The following is an 18,496-nucleotide window of genomic DNA, read 5'->3' on the forward strand; positions in this document are numbered from 1 at the left end:
GACGGTATATCATGGAGGTTCCCTCCCATTATGAAGTGTTCTACTGGGTACATATCTATCCATTGCATCATCAACTATACTTTTAAACTTGAGCCGCAGTTCCTCTACATACTCCTGTCCTGTGGTGAAAGTTTCTAGTTCCTCACTTGAGATATGACACTCCTGATTTTTTATCTAGTGTGCTGAACATATATGTGCTTCTGCTTGTTTGAGCTGTCCTTTGTACTTTGGTACTCATTGCTGCCACAACAGTGTCACAGACATTGTTATCAGTTTTGATGTGGACATCCTCAAAGACATCAGGTCTATTTGTTGACATTAGATCCAATACATTTCCATCATGAGTGGGGACTCCTAACTATCTGTTCTAGATAGTTTTCAGAGAAGGCATTTAGTAACATTTCACAGGATGGCTTAACAAAACTCTTTAATTTTCCCAATTGATTGGCAGATGATTAGAATCTCCACTGACAATTAATAAATCATTGCAGAACTTACGTATAGTGAACTGAGGTTTTCTCTGAAGTTCTCAATCATATCAATAGACCATTTTATGCCCACACGGGATACTGGGTCTTACCCTATCAATCTCCCATGCAGCTTCAATTTCTGTCTTCATGGATTTGACTTTCTTGTCTACAGCAACAAATTCACCACCTCCATTTCCCATTTGCCCAACCTTTCAATATCCACTGAAATTCTCCCCAAAAATCTCACTGCTATCAATTTCAGGTTTCAAACAGCTTTCTGCTCCTCATATTATGTGTGCTTCACTCCTTTTCAGGAGCAAGAACTCCGGCATTTTGTTGCAAATGCTTCGTCAGTTAACTATTATTATCTGTGGGAGGCATTACTTTCAATCTTACATTGATATTTCCGGGTTTTCTACAGCTATTGTTTAATAGAGGGTCTATACAAGGGCGATGTACTTAAGGACAATATTATGGAAATGGAAGAGCATGTAGATGAAGATGAAATGGGAGATACGATACTGCGTGAAGAGTTTGACAGAGCACTGAAAGACCTAGTCCAAACAAGGCCCCCAGAGTAGACAACATTCCATTGGAACTACTGACGGCCGTGGGGGAGCCAGCCCTGACAAAACTCTACCATCTGGTGAGCAAGATGTATGAGACAGGCGAAATACCCACAGACTTCAAGAAGAATATAATAATTCCAATCCCAAAGAAAGCAGGTGTTGACAGATGTGAAAATTACCGAACTATCAGTTTAATAAGTCACAGCTGCAAAATACTAATGCGTATTATTTACAGACGAATGGAAAAACTGGTAGAAGCTGACCTCGGGGAAGATCAGTTTGGATTCCGTAGAAATGTTGGAACACGTGAGACAATACTGACCTTATGACTTATCTTAGAAGAAAGATTAAGGAAAGGCAAACCTACGTTTCTAGCATTTGTAGACGTAGAGAAAGCTTTTGACAATGTTAACTGGAATACTCTCTTTCAAATTCTAAACGTGGCAGGGGTAAAATACAGGGAGCGAAAGGCTATTTACAATTTGTACAGAAACCAGATGGCAGTTATAAGAGTCGAGGGGCATGAAAGGGAAGCAGTGGTTGGGAAAGGAGTGAAACAGGGTTGTAGCCTCTCCCCGATGTTATTCAATCTGTATATTGAGCAAGCAGTAAAGGAAACATAAGAAAAATTTGGAGTAGGTATTAAAATCCATGGAGAAGAAATAAAAACATTGAGATTCGCTGATGACATTGTAATTCTGTCAGAGACAGCAAAGGATTTGGAAGAGCAGTTGAACGGAATGGACAGTGTCTTGAAAGGAGGATATAAGATGAACATCAACAAAAGCAAAACGAGGATAATGGAATATAGTCGAATTAAGTCGGGTGATGCTGAGGGAATTCGATTAGGAATTGAGACACTTAAATAGTAGAGGAGTTTTGCTATTTGGGGAGCAAAATAACTGATGATGGTCGAAGTAGAGAGGATACAAAATGTAGACTGGCAATGGCAAGGAAAGCGTTTCTGAGGAAGAGAAATTTGTTAACATCGTGTATAGATTTAAGTTTCAGGAAGTCGTTTCTGAAAGTATTTGTATGGAGTGCAGCCATGTATGGAAGTGAAACATGGACAAAAAATAGTTTGGACAAGAAGAGAATAGAAGCTTTCGAAATGTGGTGCTACAGAAGAACGTTGAAGATTAGGTGGGTAGATCACGTAACTAATGGGGAGGTATTGAATAGGACTGGGGAGAAGAGAAGTTGACTAGAAGAAGGGATCGGTTGGTAGGACATGTCCTGAGGCATCAAGGGATCACAAATTTAACATTGGAGGGCAGCGTGGAGGGTAAAAATCGTAGAGGGAGACCAAGAGATGAATACACTAAGCAGATTCAGAAGGATGTAGGTTGCAGTAGGTACTGGGAGATGAAGGAGCTTGCACAGGAAAGATTAGCATGGAGAGCTGCATCAAACCAGTCTCAGGACTGAAGACCACAACAACAACAACAACATTGTTTTCTGGATTGGATGGAGAGTTGCCTAACCTAAAAAAAAAAAAAAAAAAAAAAAAAAAGCCTTCAGTGTATCCGAAATCTGGGTAGGCCTGATTAGGGAGAAAAAGGTCTCAACACTATTGCAAAAGTCCAGGAAGTTGAAGCCTGGCTGGTCACTGAACCTTCAAAGGTTCTGGTTCCATCCTTCCACTCAGTGCAGAAGTGAAGGGGCATGACAGGTCTGGGGGCAATACTGCAAAATGTGAGCTTCATTGAATTTTTATGCATGAGGCTGGTCTTCTCAACTTTCTCTGCTAGTCGATGGAATGCTCCAAGTACGACTTCTGAACCAAGATGACAGCATCGTTTGTTCCAATGTGTGCCACAACATGCAGTTGATTACACATTAATTCCTCAACAGCTGCTGCAATAGCCTCTTCAACATGTGGAATGAGACCCCAGGCATACATAAAGAGTGCACCTGGTGTCCTTTCCTGTACCTTACTGCCATTTCCCTACGGGGTTCAATCATTCACCATACGTTTGAACTGTCAACGATGAATAGACTCCTCCCCTTTTGTGTTTGCCTCCCCTTGACACCAGAAACAACAGGTTTCCCCCAAACAGGTGAATTGAGTCCCATTGGCTCAGTTTCAGTTAGAGTGAAAGACAACACATCAGAATTTTTTATTAGCGAGTTGGTGTAACAATCCAAGTCCTCCCTAGTCCCCGTGAACCCTCTATAGGGCGCCTACCCTACCATTGAAACACCACTCGGAGTCAAGTGGACAAGAAATAATTGGTCCCATACTTCCTGCAGAGGAGATACGACCCACATGAGAGGACAGTACTTGAGGTGTACCATAGGTACACGACTCTTGGGAGCTCTTCCAGCACAGAAATTCACAGCAGCTGCCAATCATTTGACATTAGTCAGTGTGATTTCCAGTTGCCTACAAATGTCACCCAACTCATTCCATGTTCAAGAACAGCATTTAGAGTGGGGCTGCATTTTGGCTGGTGCAATGTATAAAAGGACAGTGAATAAATAATTTAAAACTAAGCTGCTGATTATCTTTTAATAAGTTGGGCTAGAAACTTACTAATTTCCTCTAAGAACTGAAGCAAATACACAAAACAAAGATTACAATCAATGCAACTGAAAAACCCACGGTAAAAATTACTAGTTTCCTAAAACTTTCTGAGGTTAATTGCAGTTGTTAGCAAACCCTAAAATAGAATTAATCTACAGTATATGTAACAAATATACAGTTCTCTTTAAAGGAAAACAAGTTTTAACATAATGTGTTAGTTACAATATCTGCTACAGGAACTAAATCATAAATGTCAATTTACTACAAATTAGATTATGCACAGAACAATGCTACCTTCTGAAAATTCTCAAAAATGCTCATTTATTTGTACTGATATACAATGAAATATGTGATGATCTATTATTTGGCAGTAACTGAGAATCACAAACGTTGATTTGCTATCAAATGAATTATCCAAAACACTCATAACAATAATTTACAAAAATAGTTTTGTAAGTGTCCAAAAATTCTCAAAAAAGATCTGCTTCTCACATAGTTGTACAATGGAATTAGAGAAAGATTGTTTTGAATGAAGGTAGGCCTACCGATCTCAAAAATTTTGAAAGAGCGCTAAATTTGAGGCTACAATTGACAACAACAGTACAAGTTTACCACGGCAGTAGGAGTGTTAGAAATTTCACAATATAGCACAATACAAATATGTATTGATACAATCAATGAAAGAATATACAGAAGCGACGCCAACAGTAAAATGTGTGAATCTAGAATTTCAAACTGGCACACACATCTTGCACAAGTTGTCTCACATGAACTCCAAAGTTGTTTTGAATAATAAATAAATGTGTGAACTGCACCGATTTTTTACTCAGCTGTTTCTGTGCCAACTTCTACAGTGGCATGCTGAAGATGAACACTGCTGCATCAGTGTATCTCTCAGTCAAAATTGCATTTTCTACCTGTTACAGTTAACAATGCAATCAATCATTGCAAACAGTTAGGAAGTAACAATACACACACGGCAGAAGCATGTAACAGCAAGATACCAACAAAACAATCTTGCTATGTGAGCAACACTTTACTCATGCATCACTAATTAAAAAACCATTCGATACACTAACTTTTAAAAAGTATCCAAGTAGTATCATCCTCCGTTGCAATAGGACAGGGACAAATGAGAAAGGAACAAAAAATATCATGCATTCCTTAGCATCTGAAATTTATCTCAAAGCTACATTTCCCCACATCTCCCCTCTCCTTCCCCCTTCAAATTACACCATTTTCTACTACACCAGTTCTTATGAACAAAACTGACCATTTCTCACTGAATATCTACAAGCCGGCATCCACCTGAAAACAAACTCATCACTTTTTTTCCACCACCATCTTAATCACCAGCAGGCAGAGTTGAGGAGGATGGTGCAAGATTCATAATAAGACTGTGGTAACACTGTCAGAAAAGGCGTTAAGCTATTGTAAATAACAAAAAGAAGCACAACAAGAAAAAACTAATGTTCAAAATGAGTCAATCTGACACGTCAACTACATTAATTGGTTGACATACGTAAGAAGCTGGAAATCGCCCTGCCTACTGTCAAACAATAGGCATCTGCTGCAAATCAGTGTGTTGGAAGAGCTTCTGCGAACCGGCACCAGTGGTAACTCAAGTACTATTCTCTCCTACGGATCCTATCTCCTCTGCAGAAAGTATAGAATCTGTCATTGCTCATCCACTTTACCGCAAATGGCATGTCAATGACAGATCTTGGCATCCTGTACAGGATGGACAGGGATGAGGAAAGACTCAAGTGGTGTATTGATCCCCCTAACCAACAAGTTTGAGCTGCTGTCTTTCACTGAGACTGAGCCAGTGGGACTCACTTCAACTTTCTGGGGAAACCTGTTTTGTAGTTGTCAAGCACAGGTAAACACAAAAGGATACAGGATCTATTAACATTGGCGGTTCAAACGTTCGGCCTCGAGCGAACAGGATGCAATCAACTGCAGACTGTGGCACATGCTGGAACAAATGATGCCTGTTGTTTGGGCTCCAGGGTCATACTTGTCATTCCGTGACTGACAAAGTAGATTGAGAAGATCAGCTTTGCACATGGAGTTTAAACGAATCTCACAATCTGCAGGATTGTCCCCAGAACTAATTGTAGCCCTTTGGTTCAGAGTGAAGTGGAAAGACTTCGAAGGCTCTGTGACAAGGTAGCCCGTGACTTCCTGAACTTGTGCCATATGGTTGAGAACTGTACACTCTTCATCCAATCCAGATACTCACAGCTGTAGGAAACCAAGAAGAATCAGTGTAAGATTGATAGAAATGATTCCCCCACAGGTGAAAGTATCTAAATCCTATTGGTTAACTGCCAAAGCATTCGCAACAAAGAGCCAGAGTTTGAAGCACTCCTGAAAGGCAGTGAAGCTCAAATAAAAATAGGTAGAGGAAGCTGGTTGAAATCTGAAACTGATAGCTGTGAGATTTTTGGGGAAAATGTGAGTGTGTATTGAAAGGATAGGAAAACGAGAAATGTAGGTGCTCTATTTGTTGCAGTAGTCAAGAAACTCAAATCCACCAAGGTAGATATTGAAGCTGCATGTGAGACTTTGGGCAAGACTCAGTATCAGGAGTGGGCATAAAATGATACTTGGATCCTTCTATTGTCCACCAGACTCATCTCCAGATGTAACAGAAAACTTTAGAGAAAACCTCAGTTCACTTGTATGTAAGTTCCCCAATCACTGGTGCAGACTTTAATCAACCAATAATTAATTTGGAAAGTAAAAGTTTTATTAATGGTGGATGTGATAAAGACATCTTGTGGGATATTACTAAATGCCTTTTCTGGAAACTACCACGAAAATCTAGTTAGGGACTCCACTCGTGACGAAAAAAAACCTCTTTGAGAATGTCCACACCAAAACTGGTATGAGTGATCATGACGCAATTGTGGCAACAATGATTACCAAAGTAGAAAGGACAATTAAAACAAACAGAAACACATGTATGAGGGTTGGAACTTTAATAGCGGCAACTATCTATTTACAGCTCGTACAAAATAGATGTGTGTTTCAAAGTTTTACTGACCTTCAAAGTAGTCACCAGCATTGTGTATAACTCGTTGCCAGCGATTTGGAACTCATAGGATACTCTTAGCAGTGCCAGTTGTGTTGAAGGTTTGAGCGGCGCGGTCTATTGCCTGACGAATTTGTAGCAGTTCTGAAGCGAATGCCGTGAAGTGTTTCCTTCAGTTTATAAATCGAGTTGAACTCACGAGGGCTTAAGTCAGGGGAATGCAGTAGGTGGCATAGCACTTAGCAGCCCCATCAGTCAAACAAATCAGTAACATCTTGCACTGTACGTGCTTGAGCATTGTCCTGCAAAATGACCGTCAGGTCCTGCAGAAAGCGTCATCACTTCTGTGTCTAAGCTGGTCGTAGATTGTGTTCCAAAATCAACAGCATAGAGACAGAAGTGATGACACTTTTTGCAGGACCTGACCATCATTTTGCAGGACAATGCTCAAGACCATACAGTTACTGATTTGTTTCACTGATGGAGCTGCTAAGTGCACTCCCCTGACTTCAGCCCTCGGGAGTTCAACTCGATTTATAAACTGAAGGAAACACTTCACGGCATTCACTTCAGAACTGCTACAATTGTCAGGCAATAGACTGTGCTGCTTGAACTGTCAACACAACTGGCACTGTTAAGAGTAACCTACGACTTCCACATCACTGGCAATGTGTTATACACAATGCTGGTGACTACTTTGAAGGTCAGTGAAACTTTGAAACCAATATCTATTTTGCCTCCCCCCATGAACCATGGACCTTGCCATTGGTGGGGAGGCTTGCGTGCCTCAGTGATACAGATGGCCGTACCGTAGGTGCAACCCCAATGGAGGGGTATCTGTTGAGAGGCCAGACAAACATGAGGTTCCTGAAGAGGGGCAGCAGCCTTTTCAGTAGTTGCAGGGGCAACAGTCTGGATGATTGACTGATCTGGCCTTGTAACATTAACCAAAACGGCCTTGCTGTGCTGGTACTGCGAACGGCTGAAAGCAAGGGGAAACTACAGCCGTAAATTTTCCCGAGGACATGCAGCTTTACTGTATGATTAAATGATGATGGCGTCCTCTTGGGTAAAATATTCCGGATGTAAAATAGTCCCCCATTCGGATCTCCGGGCGGGGACTACTCAAGAGGACGTCGTTATCAGGAGAAAGAAAACTGGCGTTCTACGGATCGGAGCGTGGAATGTCAGATCCCTTAATCGGGCAGGTAGGTTAGAAAATTTAAAAAGGGAAATGGATAGGTTAGATATAGTGGGAATTAGTGAAGTTCGGTGGCAGGAGGAACAAGACTTTTGGTCAGGTGATTACAGGGTTATAAACACAAAATCAAATAGGGGTAATGCAGGAGTAGGTTTAATAATGAATAAAAAAATAGGAGTGCGGGTTAGCTACTACAAACAGCATAGTGAACGCATTATTGTGGCCAAGATAGACACAAAGCCCATGCCTACTACAGTAGTACAAGTTTATATGCCAACTAGCTCTGCAGATGATGAAGAAATTGATGAAATGTATGACGAGATAAAAGAAATTATTCAGGTAGTGAAGGGAGACGAAAATTTAACAGTCATGGGTGACTGGAATTCGTCAGTAGGAAAAGGGAGATAAGGAAACATAGTAGGTGAATATGGATTGGGGGGAAGGAATGAAAGAGGAAGCCGCCTTGTAGAATTTTGCACAGAGCATAACTTAATCATAGCTAACACTTGGTTCAAGAATCATGAAAGAAGGTTGTATACCTGGAAGAATCCTGGAGATACTAAAAGGTATCAGATAGATTATATAATGGTAAGACAGAGATTTAGGAACCAGGTTTTAAATTGCAAGACATTTCCAGGGGCAGATGTGGATTCTGACCACAACCTATTGGTTATGAACTGCAGATTGAAACTGAAGAAACTGCAAAAAGGTGGGAATTTAAGGAGATGGGACCTGGATAAACTGAAAGAACCAGAGGTTGTAGAGAGTTTCAGGGAGAGCATAAGCGAACATTTGACAGGAATGGGGGAGAGAAATACAGCAGAAGAAGAATGGGTAGCTCTGAGGGATGAAGTAGTGAAGGCAGCAGAGGATCAAGTAGGTAAAAAGACGAGGGCTAATAGAAATCCTTGGGTAACAGAAGAAATATTGAATTTAATTGATGAAAGGAGAAAATATAAAAATGCAGTAAATGAAGCAGGCAAAAAGGAATACAAACGTCTCAAAAATGAGATCGACAGGAAGTGCAAAATGGCTAATCAGGGATGGCTAGAGGACAAATGTAAGGATGTAGAGGCTTGTCTCACTAGGGGTAAGATAGATACTGCCTACAGGAAAATTAAAGAGACCTTTGGAGAGAAGGGAACCACTTGTATGAATATCAAGAGCTCAGATGGCAACCCAGTTCTAAGCAAAGAAGGGAAGGCAGAAAGGTGGAAGGAGTATATAGAGGGTTTATACAAGGGTGATGTACTTGAGGACAATATTATGGAAATGGAAGAGGATGTAGATGAAGATGAAATGGGAGATAAGATACTGCGTGAAGAGTTTGACAGAGCACTGAAAGACCTGAGTCGAAACAAGGCCCCGGGAGTAGACAACATTCCATTAGAACTACTGATGGCCTTGGGAGAGCCAGTCATGACAAAACTCTACCATCTGGTGAGCAAGATGTATGAGACAGGCGAAATACCCACAGACTTCAAGAAGAATATAATAATTCCAATCCCAAAGAAAGCAGGTGTTGACAGATGTGAAAATTACTGAACTATCAGTTTAATAAGTCACAGCTGCAAAATACTAACGCGTATTATTTACAGACGAATGGAAAAACTGGTAGAAGCGGACCTCGGGGAAGATCAGTTTGGATTCCGTAGAAATGTTGGAACACGTGAGGCAATACTAACCTTACGACTTATCTTAGAAGAAAGATTAAGAAAAGGCAAACCTACGTTTCTAGCATTTGTAAACTTAGAGAAAGCTTTTGACAACGTTAACTGGAATACTCTCTTTCAAATTCTGAAGGTGGCAGGGGTAAAATACAGGGAGCGAAAGGCTATTTACAATTTGTACAGAAACCAGATGGCAGTTATAAGAGTTGAGGGGCATGAAAGGGAAGCAGTGGTTGGGAAAGGAGTGAAACAGGGTTGTAGCCTCTCCCCGATGTTATTCAATCTGTATATTGAGCAAGCAGTAAAGGAAACATAAGAAAAATTCGGAGTAGGTATTAAAATTCGTGGAGAAGAAATAAAAACTTTGAGGTTCGCCGATGACATTGTAATTCTGTCAGAGACAGCAAAGGACTTGGAAGAGCAGTTGAACAGAATGGACAGTGTCTTGAAAGGAGGATATAAGATGAACATCAACAAAAGCAAAACGAGGATAATGGAATGTAGTCAAATTAAATCGGGTGATGCTGAGGGGATTAGATTAGGAAATGAGACACTTAAAGTAGTAAAGGAGTTTTGCTATTTAGGGAGTAAAATAACTGATGATGGTTGAAGTAGAGAGGATATAAAATGTAGACTGGCAATGGCAAGGAAATTGTTTCTGAAGAAGAGAAATTTGTTAACATCGAGTATAGATTTAAGTTTCAGGAAGTCGTTTCTGAAAGTATTTGTATGGAGTGTAGCCATGTATGGAAGTGAAACATGGACAATAACCAGTTTGGACAAGAAGAGAATAGAAGCTTTCGAAATGTGGTGCTACAGAAGAATGCTGAAGATAAGGTGGGTAGATCACGTAACTAATGAGGAGGTATTGAATAGGATTGGGGAGAAGAGAAGTTTGTGGCACAACTTGACTAGAAGAAGGGATCGGTTGGTAGGACATGTTTTGAGGCATCAAGGGATCACAAATTTAGCATTGGAGGGCAGTGTGGAGGGTAAAAATCATAGAGGGAGACCAAGAGATGAATACACTAAGCAGATTCAGAAGGATGTAGGTTGCAGTAGGTACTGGGAGATGTAAAAGCTTGCACAGGATAGAGTAGCATGGAGAGCTGCATCAAACCAGTCTCAGGACTGAAGACCACAACAACAACATCTATTTTGTACGAGCTGTAAATAAATAGTTGTCACTATTAAAGTTCCAACTCTCATATGTTTAGTAAACTACATAAAAATTCAGCAGTGTCCTATCTCAATGAGGAACTTCAAACTTTCAGCCCAGGGCAAGAACATGTAGAGGAACTATAGCTAAAGTTTAAAAGAATAGTTGACCATGCACTGGATATATAGGTACCAAGTAGACAGTTCATAATAGGGGGGAACCTTCATGGTATACAGCCACTGTAAAGAAACTTCTAAAGAAAAAACAGACTATTGCATAATAGATGCAAAACAATGCGTATGACTATAGACAAATAGGTGCTGAATGCAACACATTTGCCTGTCAAGAGAGCAATGCATGATGCCTTCAATGACTACCATAGCAAAATGTTGTTAAATGATATTTCAGAAAACCCAAAGAAATTCTGGTCATATGTAAAGGCAGTTAGTGGCACCAAGTCAGTGTCTAGTCCCTAGTGAATGAGACAGGAGCTGAAATTGAGGGTAGCAAAGCAACCACTGAAATTATTAACTCTTATTTTCAAATGTTCCTTTACAATGTAAAACCCAAGAGATTAGCTCCAATTTAATGCTCGTACCACTGAAGAGATGAGTGAAAGAGGTATTAGTGTCAGTGGCGTTGAGAAACAGCTAAAACCGTCACAATTTAACAAAGCTACAGGGCCTAATGGTATCCTTATCAGTTACTATATTGAACCAGCCCCTCTCTAACTATAATCTATTGTAGATCCCTCAAACAAGAAATCGTGCCCAGTAGTTGGAGGAAAGCACAGGTCAAGCATGTGCACAAGAACGGTAATAGAAGTGATCCACAAAACTACCATCCAATACCCCTGACATGAATTTGTTGTACAATCTTAGAACATATTATCTTAAGGTATATCCAACAGAATGACCCATTCCATGCCAACCAGCATATATACCGATAACATCCATCATACAAAATCCTACTCAAACAATTCTCACGTGCCAACTGAAAGCTTTTGATCAAGGAAGTCAGGCAGATGCAGTATTTATTTATTTCCAAAAAGCATTTGACTCTGTACCACACCTACATATATTGTCGGAAGTATGATCATAAGGGGTATCACGGGAAATTTGTTACTGGACTGAGAACTATTTGGTAGGGAGGATGCAGCCTGTTATCTTGGATGGAGAGTCATTGTCAGATGTAGCAGTAACTTTGTGTGTGCCTCAAAAGAGAGTGTTGGGACACTTGCTGTTCATGTTGTAAGTATATTAATGACCATGAAGACAATATTATTAGTAACTTCAGACTTTTTGCAGATGATGCAGTTATCTATAATGGAGTACTGTCTGAAAGAAGCTGCATAAATAGTCAGTCAGATCTTGATCAAAGTGGTGCAAAGATTGACAAGTTGCTTTAAATGTTCAGCCATTTAAATATGGTAAGGACAGAACCCAAAGGAATGAAATAAAATCTGTACCACGACTGGGACTTGAACCCATGTTTCCTGCTTACTAGACAGATGTGCCAGCCATTATGCCACTGTATCGTTGGGGCTAATACAGATGCATAGACTACCTAAGTCCAATGTCCACCCTAACACAAACTTCAATTCAAACCTTACTCAAGTGTGTGGGACCCATACAAAATAGGACAAGCATGGTATAATCACATATACAAACAATTTAAGCACGAATGCTCACATGTTTGTTCGATCTGTGGAAGTATGTCACAGACCTATTTAAGGAACTGAACTGGAAGGCTCCTGACGGTAGATGCAAACTATCCTGAGAAAGTCTATTAACAAAGTTACACAAACCAGCTTTAAATGACTCTAGAAATATACTAAAACCCCTATGTATTGCACATATAGGGGTCATGAGGACATGATTAGAATAATTACAGCACACACAGAGGCCTTCAAACTATCATTCTTCCCACAATCCATGTGAATGGAATGGGAAGGAACACTAGAAACGGGAAAAATGGGACATACCCTCTGACATGCAGCTCATTGTGGTTTGTAGAGTATAGATTTAGATATGTGCAAATGTGTGTGAAATCGTATGGGACTTAACTGCTAAGGTCATCAGTCCCTAAGCTTACACACTACATAACCTAAATTATCCTTAGGACAAACACACACACCTATGCCCGAGGGAGGACTCTAACCTCCGCCGGGACCAGCCACACAGTCCATGACTGCAGTGCCTTAGACCGCTCAGCTAATCCCGCATGGCATTTAGATATAGAAAAAAATGGCTCTGAGCACTATGGGACTCAACTGCTGAGGTCATTAGTCCCCTAGAACTTAGAACTAGTTAAACCTAACTAACCTAAGGACATCACAAACATCCATGCCCGAGGCAGGATTCGAACCTGCGACCGTAGAGGTCTTGCGGTTCCAGACTGCAGCGCCTTTAACCGCACGGCCACTTCGGCCGGCATTTAGATATAGATGCAGAATTATATCACTCATATATAAAACCAGATTACAACACTAACTGCAGAGATTAAAATACCATGGGTACCTTGACACACACAGTAAGGTCATCCTGACAGTGCTAACATTTTGGTCAGATTCAAATTCAGGAGCTACTATCTCCCATAAAAGCTCACAGATGTCTCGTTGCCTAATTTCTTGCACCTACTCCGTGCCTTTGCCAGAGCATCCTCATGCTTTCCATAATTATTTAGTTGGTCAATCAGCACTTATGCAATGGATCTCTTCTACATTCTGCAATTTCCTGATGAATGTGGTATGCAAATAACGTGCCGAACCAACCATCTGTCTACACAAATAAACGGTGGCTGCCATACTGCAGCCAATAATTAACCATCCACTACCTAGCAGTAAAACAAGCTGCTGGGCACAACTCCACACACTGTGTCAGCTGTTATGACACACTACTATTTGTGAACATTTACTAACCCTGTTACAACTCATACCAGTAGGCTGCTCTGACTGAAAGCAAACCATTTACATCAACTGTGATCCCTATTCTAGCAACACTCTGCTGCCTTTATCTACATAATCCATTTGCTGTACATCATTGTTATGTTTCATTCCACTCAATTTCCATCTATTCTCTCTAACACTGGAATATGGAACTTTGAATCCAAGATATTGAAAATCTGCAGCCTAAAAAGTGCTTATATAATTGCAGTCAGCTTTTATTCTCTCAAAGTTAACATTTTTCACATTTTTGTACTTTGTACGTACCTGCTGTGGATACCTTTTGACCAATGGGTGATGCTGCTGCTGCTGCTGCTGCTGCTGAATGGGTGTCACTTGCGTGTTGAGCCATGGAGCTACCGGATGCTGCTGCTGTTGTTGAAGCAGTTGTTGCTGCGGCTGCTGCTGCTGTTGTTGTTGTTGACGTTGTTGAAGCAATTGTTGCTGGTGTTGCTGCTGCTGTAGTTGTTGAGGCACCTGTTGCTGTGGTTGCTGCTGCTGTAGCTGTGGAGGATGTGTCATTTGTGGTGGTCCCTGTGAGGCTGGCAAATAAGGGCCCTGATCTTGACTCCTTGGAATAGATGGTGCGAACTGTGTTAATGTTGGTGCAGATGCTCCAGGTTTATAAGGTACTGGTTGTGGCTGTGGCTGCTGCTGCTGCTGCTGCTGCTGCTGCTGCTGGTGGTGGTGGTGGTGGTGGTGGTGGTGCTGTTGTTGTGTGCCCATCTGAGTCACAATGTTCTGTCCTGGGTAGCCTGGTGAAGCAGGACCAGTGATTCCAGACTGATAAGAGGCACCAGCTGGCTGCTGTGGAGGGAACTGACCTGGAATGTGCTGCTGCTGCTGCTGCTGCTGCTGCTGCTGCTGCTGCATCTGCCTGGCAGATGAGTTTACATGTGAATCTGAACTCTGCAGATACGGCTGACTCGAAGCGTATGAGAACTGATTCGCAGGTGGATTGTTCCTGGCCTGTCCGTAAGTATTTGGGGTATACGGTTGCTGAGTGGGAGCACCAGCTGAGAGCTGATTTGGAGGCTGTGGAAACTGATTTGTCGGCTGCAACTGTGTACCACTCTTGGGAGGCTCAGAAGTGAAAGCTTGTCCCACAGGTTGATTAAGTGGTGGACGCATTATCTGACTTGGACCCTGGGCTCGAGGCTGAACAAAAGTTTGTTCCGGCAAGTTCACCAGTCGTTGGTTTGTCGTAGAAGAGGAAAACTGATTCTGTCCCTGCAAACGATTCACTGGTGTTTGTGTTAAGTTTGTCCTCGCTAGCTGCGGTGCCTGCTGTACCTGTGGATTCGCTCCCTGGTTTTCGTAGACACTCACGCTCTGCTGATACTGGTTGCCTGCAGGGGTCTGTGACTGAAGCCCTTGGGGCTGAGGTCTATCGACTGGCTTCCTCTGATTTAAAAGTTGCTGAGAGGGAGAACTTTGATCCATGTGCTGCTGACCAGTCACCTGTGGCTTAAAAATTGGATTCACAGTCTGGAAAGCAGCCTGGACTGGTGATGCCTGCTGAACATTAGACATTCCTTGAATCTTCTGAGGACTGACACCACTGTACAAAGTGGGGGGGCCTTGTAACTGATGCTGACCAGGCTGCATGAACTGAGCTGAAATCTGGTGGTCCCCTTGCATTCTCTGGCCTTGTTGCTGGGGGTAAGAAGGCACCTGTCCACTGCTTTGCTGCTGTGTTACAGCAGGTTGTGCATAAGGCACCTGTCTCTGCAGTTCTTGATTTTTTGGTGACTGGTCGAGATGCTCCGAGCCATCCTGCACATCACTCCTCGCAACAGTTCCTTCCATATTAGTTCGCACGATCCTCGAAGTGGGAGGAATCCCCACATTTGGGCCATTTATATGTGGAGATGAGAAGCCCATCTGCTGAACAGCTGGACTGTACCTGTAAATAAAACATGTGTGGAATTATACGTAAAACAAACAGCACATTTGCTTTCACAATGCCTTAACAGAAGAGAGATTACTATAGTGTGCCCTAGAGTTTCAAAGTAGTTATTAGGGCCACCATTTGAAGTGGGAGCAAGAACATGCTTCCCAAAAATGTATCATTGCTACACAGATTCATGCAGGTGGTACAGGACTACAGAAAATTAGTAGCATTGGAAACTGCTTTATTAAAACTTTTACAGGGTGTATACATGGACAAGAAAAAAGAAAAATTCCGGGGCTCTTGGTTAAAAACGAACTTTTCCCCACGTGAAAATACTCTTCTTCTGAGGTTAAAATACACTTTTTCCATGATACGCAACAGTGTAGTTTCCCTCAGAGCAGTAAGAACAACAATCCTTTGAATGGTAAAGGTTTTATACACCAGCATAGAACTTCCCAGCAGTTTAGAAAACGAAACTTGGTGAAAAGACACATTTTGGAAAGATCTTTGATGTGCAGCAACACATACGCTGCACATTTTCATATTACAATACACTGCATATTTTCATATTACAGAAGTACAAATCTGAATTCCATCAAACACAGCACGTTAATTTCAAAAGAATTGAAATAGAGAGTGCAATGCACTTTTGCAAGTCAATCATAGCTCATCTCATGTGATCTTGCCAGCCAATGACAGCAGATAGAGCATGACATATGATGTAGTGACCCAGCAGCAACATCACTGTTAAGTAGCGTGAACACACAAAAAGGAAAAGTTAATGGCTTAAATTAATGTATGTAGTGCAGCAACATGAAAACCTAAGCTTTCACGAATAATACTGATCTTGAGGATTAGTAAACTACAAGAAAAGTTAAGCTTTCACATATAACACTAGTCTTTTTAGCGAGAGTTATACTTTAAGATACAACACACAAATGTGCCAGTAAAATTTCAAACAATGACATTAATGTCTGGTCTTCTGAACTCGAAATTATTCCAAGTGGTTTGGTACTCAAATTGTTAAGTTTTAAATGAGAGTCAAATCCTCTACGATTTAAAAAAATTCATTGCTCATTCTCACACATAACAATTCATCTTGCATAAAAGGTAATTTCCTTTGAAAATAACGCTTCTCAAAGAACCATTCGCAATATTCTCCTGCGACCTCTTCGAAATGGGTTGTTTCAACAGCTGCCTGAGAGCACCAGAAAACAGACGTAACTGCACGTGGGCAGCTACGGTGATATAGGTAGTCCATATGTTTATTCACATATGGCAGTGAGTCCTTACACATCATCATAAAGGAAATAGGACATCAGAGAATACTTCAAGAATATAGGAATTTTGTAAACCACACTAAAATGCATAATTCAGCTTAAAGGATACATTCTTATGTCCAGATTTACAATGAAGTAGGCCACAACCTGACACTGAGCTTTTTATTGTGCTTTTCGGGATGCAAATTTTCTTGGAGTACCAGTACTGTGTTGTCTCATGTTTGATTCTTTATTATCACAAAATGTCATACGTGCCAGAAGATGAAAATGTGCACTTTAAATTCAGTGAACACTTGAAACTAGCCAATAGTGTGGAATGAAACATTTTGTTTCTTATAAATTGACTGCATGTGTGGCAAAGATTAATAAAACCCACAATTATGTAGAAAATCGACAAAAATAACTTCGTTGTTGTGCAAGGCGATTAATGCTTGACTGTCAAAAACATAGAAATAAAATAAAATCAGAAAACTGAAACTAGTGACACATTTTAGCCTTCTGTAATTATGTGACTATATTTTAATTCCCTTGATAGCTTCCAGCCACAGAAATCCATTTTGCTTTCATTTGTCGTATGAAATGTAAATGAAGAGAAAGCATCAAAATCACTAAATGTAAACACTGGTCACTATCCCCCTCCCCAATACAACCCAGACTGCTCTGTACATGCGCGAATCTGGCAGCTTAGGCGCACCAGAAAAATTTTTCTGCGTCCCATAACTTCCCCGTGTCATGCTGCAGCCACTCTTCAAGTAGCCAGAAGCAGAAGGTACTGCTCATACACAACTCAACTGTACATGCGCATGAGCCCGCTGGCTCAAACCGAACTTAATGTAAACAGTTATGATGTCAGGCTCATTGGAAGTATTTTGCTGTTATCAAGTATTCCACTGTCTTCATCCCAAGGCCTTTGACACATTTTGCTTTTGACAGGCACTTGTGTGTGCACTGTGTTTTGTTGTTGTAAATGGCGCATTACCTTTTGCAACTTAAGTTTTATTATTGTAAGTTTTATTTTGGTTTTATTCTCTCGTTTACATTTTATTGCTGCAGTACTATTCCCCAGTAGTGGGTACAGTAAAATTCTTTGTTAGACTATCAGTTCTTACCAGTCAAAATTACAAAACTTTAACTCAAGATTAAAACAATGAAAAATTCCTGGATTTTTCGCGGTTTTTTCCTGGACAAAAAAAATTTTCTACTGTTTAAGTGGTCAAATTGTGTTGCAACACAAGTAACATTACCTTTGTAGAATGTGAATGGCTTAATATTCTTCAGGGCTTATCCATTCTCCAAATGTTACATCTTGGTAGCTAATAAGCAGAGCCATCCCTTTTCTCTCAAATATTATTTAAATAAGCAATAAAGGAAACCCACCATCGAATATATTTCATATGAGAGGACAGAATGATGTTTTACTAAACATATGATATCTTTAGCAGTAAATAAGCACATAAAAAAAGGACGTGCAAACTTTTTAAGCAGCCAGGCTACAATATTGGGAGACAACACACACATAAACACACACACAGAGAGAGAGAGAGAGAGAGAGAGAGAGAGAGAGAGAGAGGGGGGGGGGGGGGCGCTAGAGTTCACACATCACTAAAGGGCACTGGACAAAAGACTAAGGGATCTTGCTCCTATTTTGATATTGTACGCTCTCTTAAATGTGCTAGTGAATCCAACAGAGCTTTACAATTGCTAAGTACACTGAAGTAACACAGAAATTGGTATAGACAAGC

General features: G+C 40.9%; 1 protein-coding gene across 2 annotated transcripts in view; it reads right to left on the reverse strand.

Annotated features, from left to right (window-relative positions):
* The window catches only part of LOC126419119 (protein transport protein Sec24A), a 147,758-nt gene that overhangs the window by 88,177 nt on the left and 41,085 nt on the right, over window positions 1-18,496 (reverse strand). For both annotated transcript variants that reach the window (XM_050086217.1, XM_050086218.1), the window contains exon 5: window positions 13,848-15,486. In XM_050086217.1, coding sequence (XP_049942174.1) covers window positions 13,848-15,486 — 1,639 coding nt within the window. The remainder of the gene's footprint in view (window positions 1-13,847; window positions 15,487-18,496) is intronic.

Source organism: Schistocerca serialis, chromosome 9, assembly GCF_023864345.2.
Source record: "Schistocerca serialis cubense isolate TAMUIC-IGC-003099 chromosome 9, iqSchSeri2.2, whole genome shotgun sequence".
NCBI classification, from domain to species: domain Eukaryota; kingdom Metazoa; phylum Arthropoda; class Insecta; order Orthoptera; family Acrididae; genus Schistocerca; species Schistocerca serialis.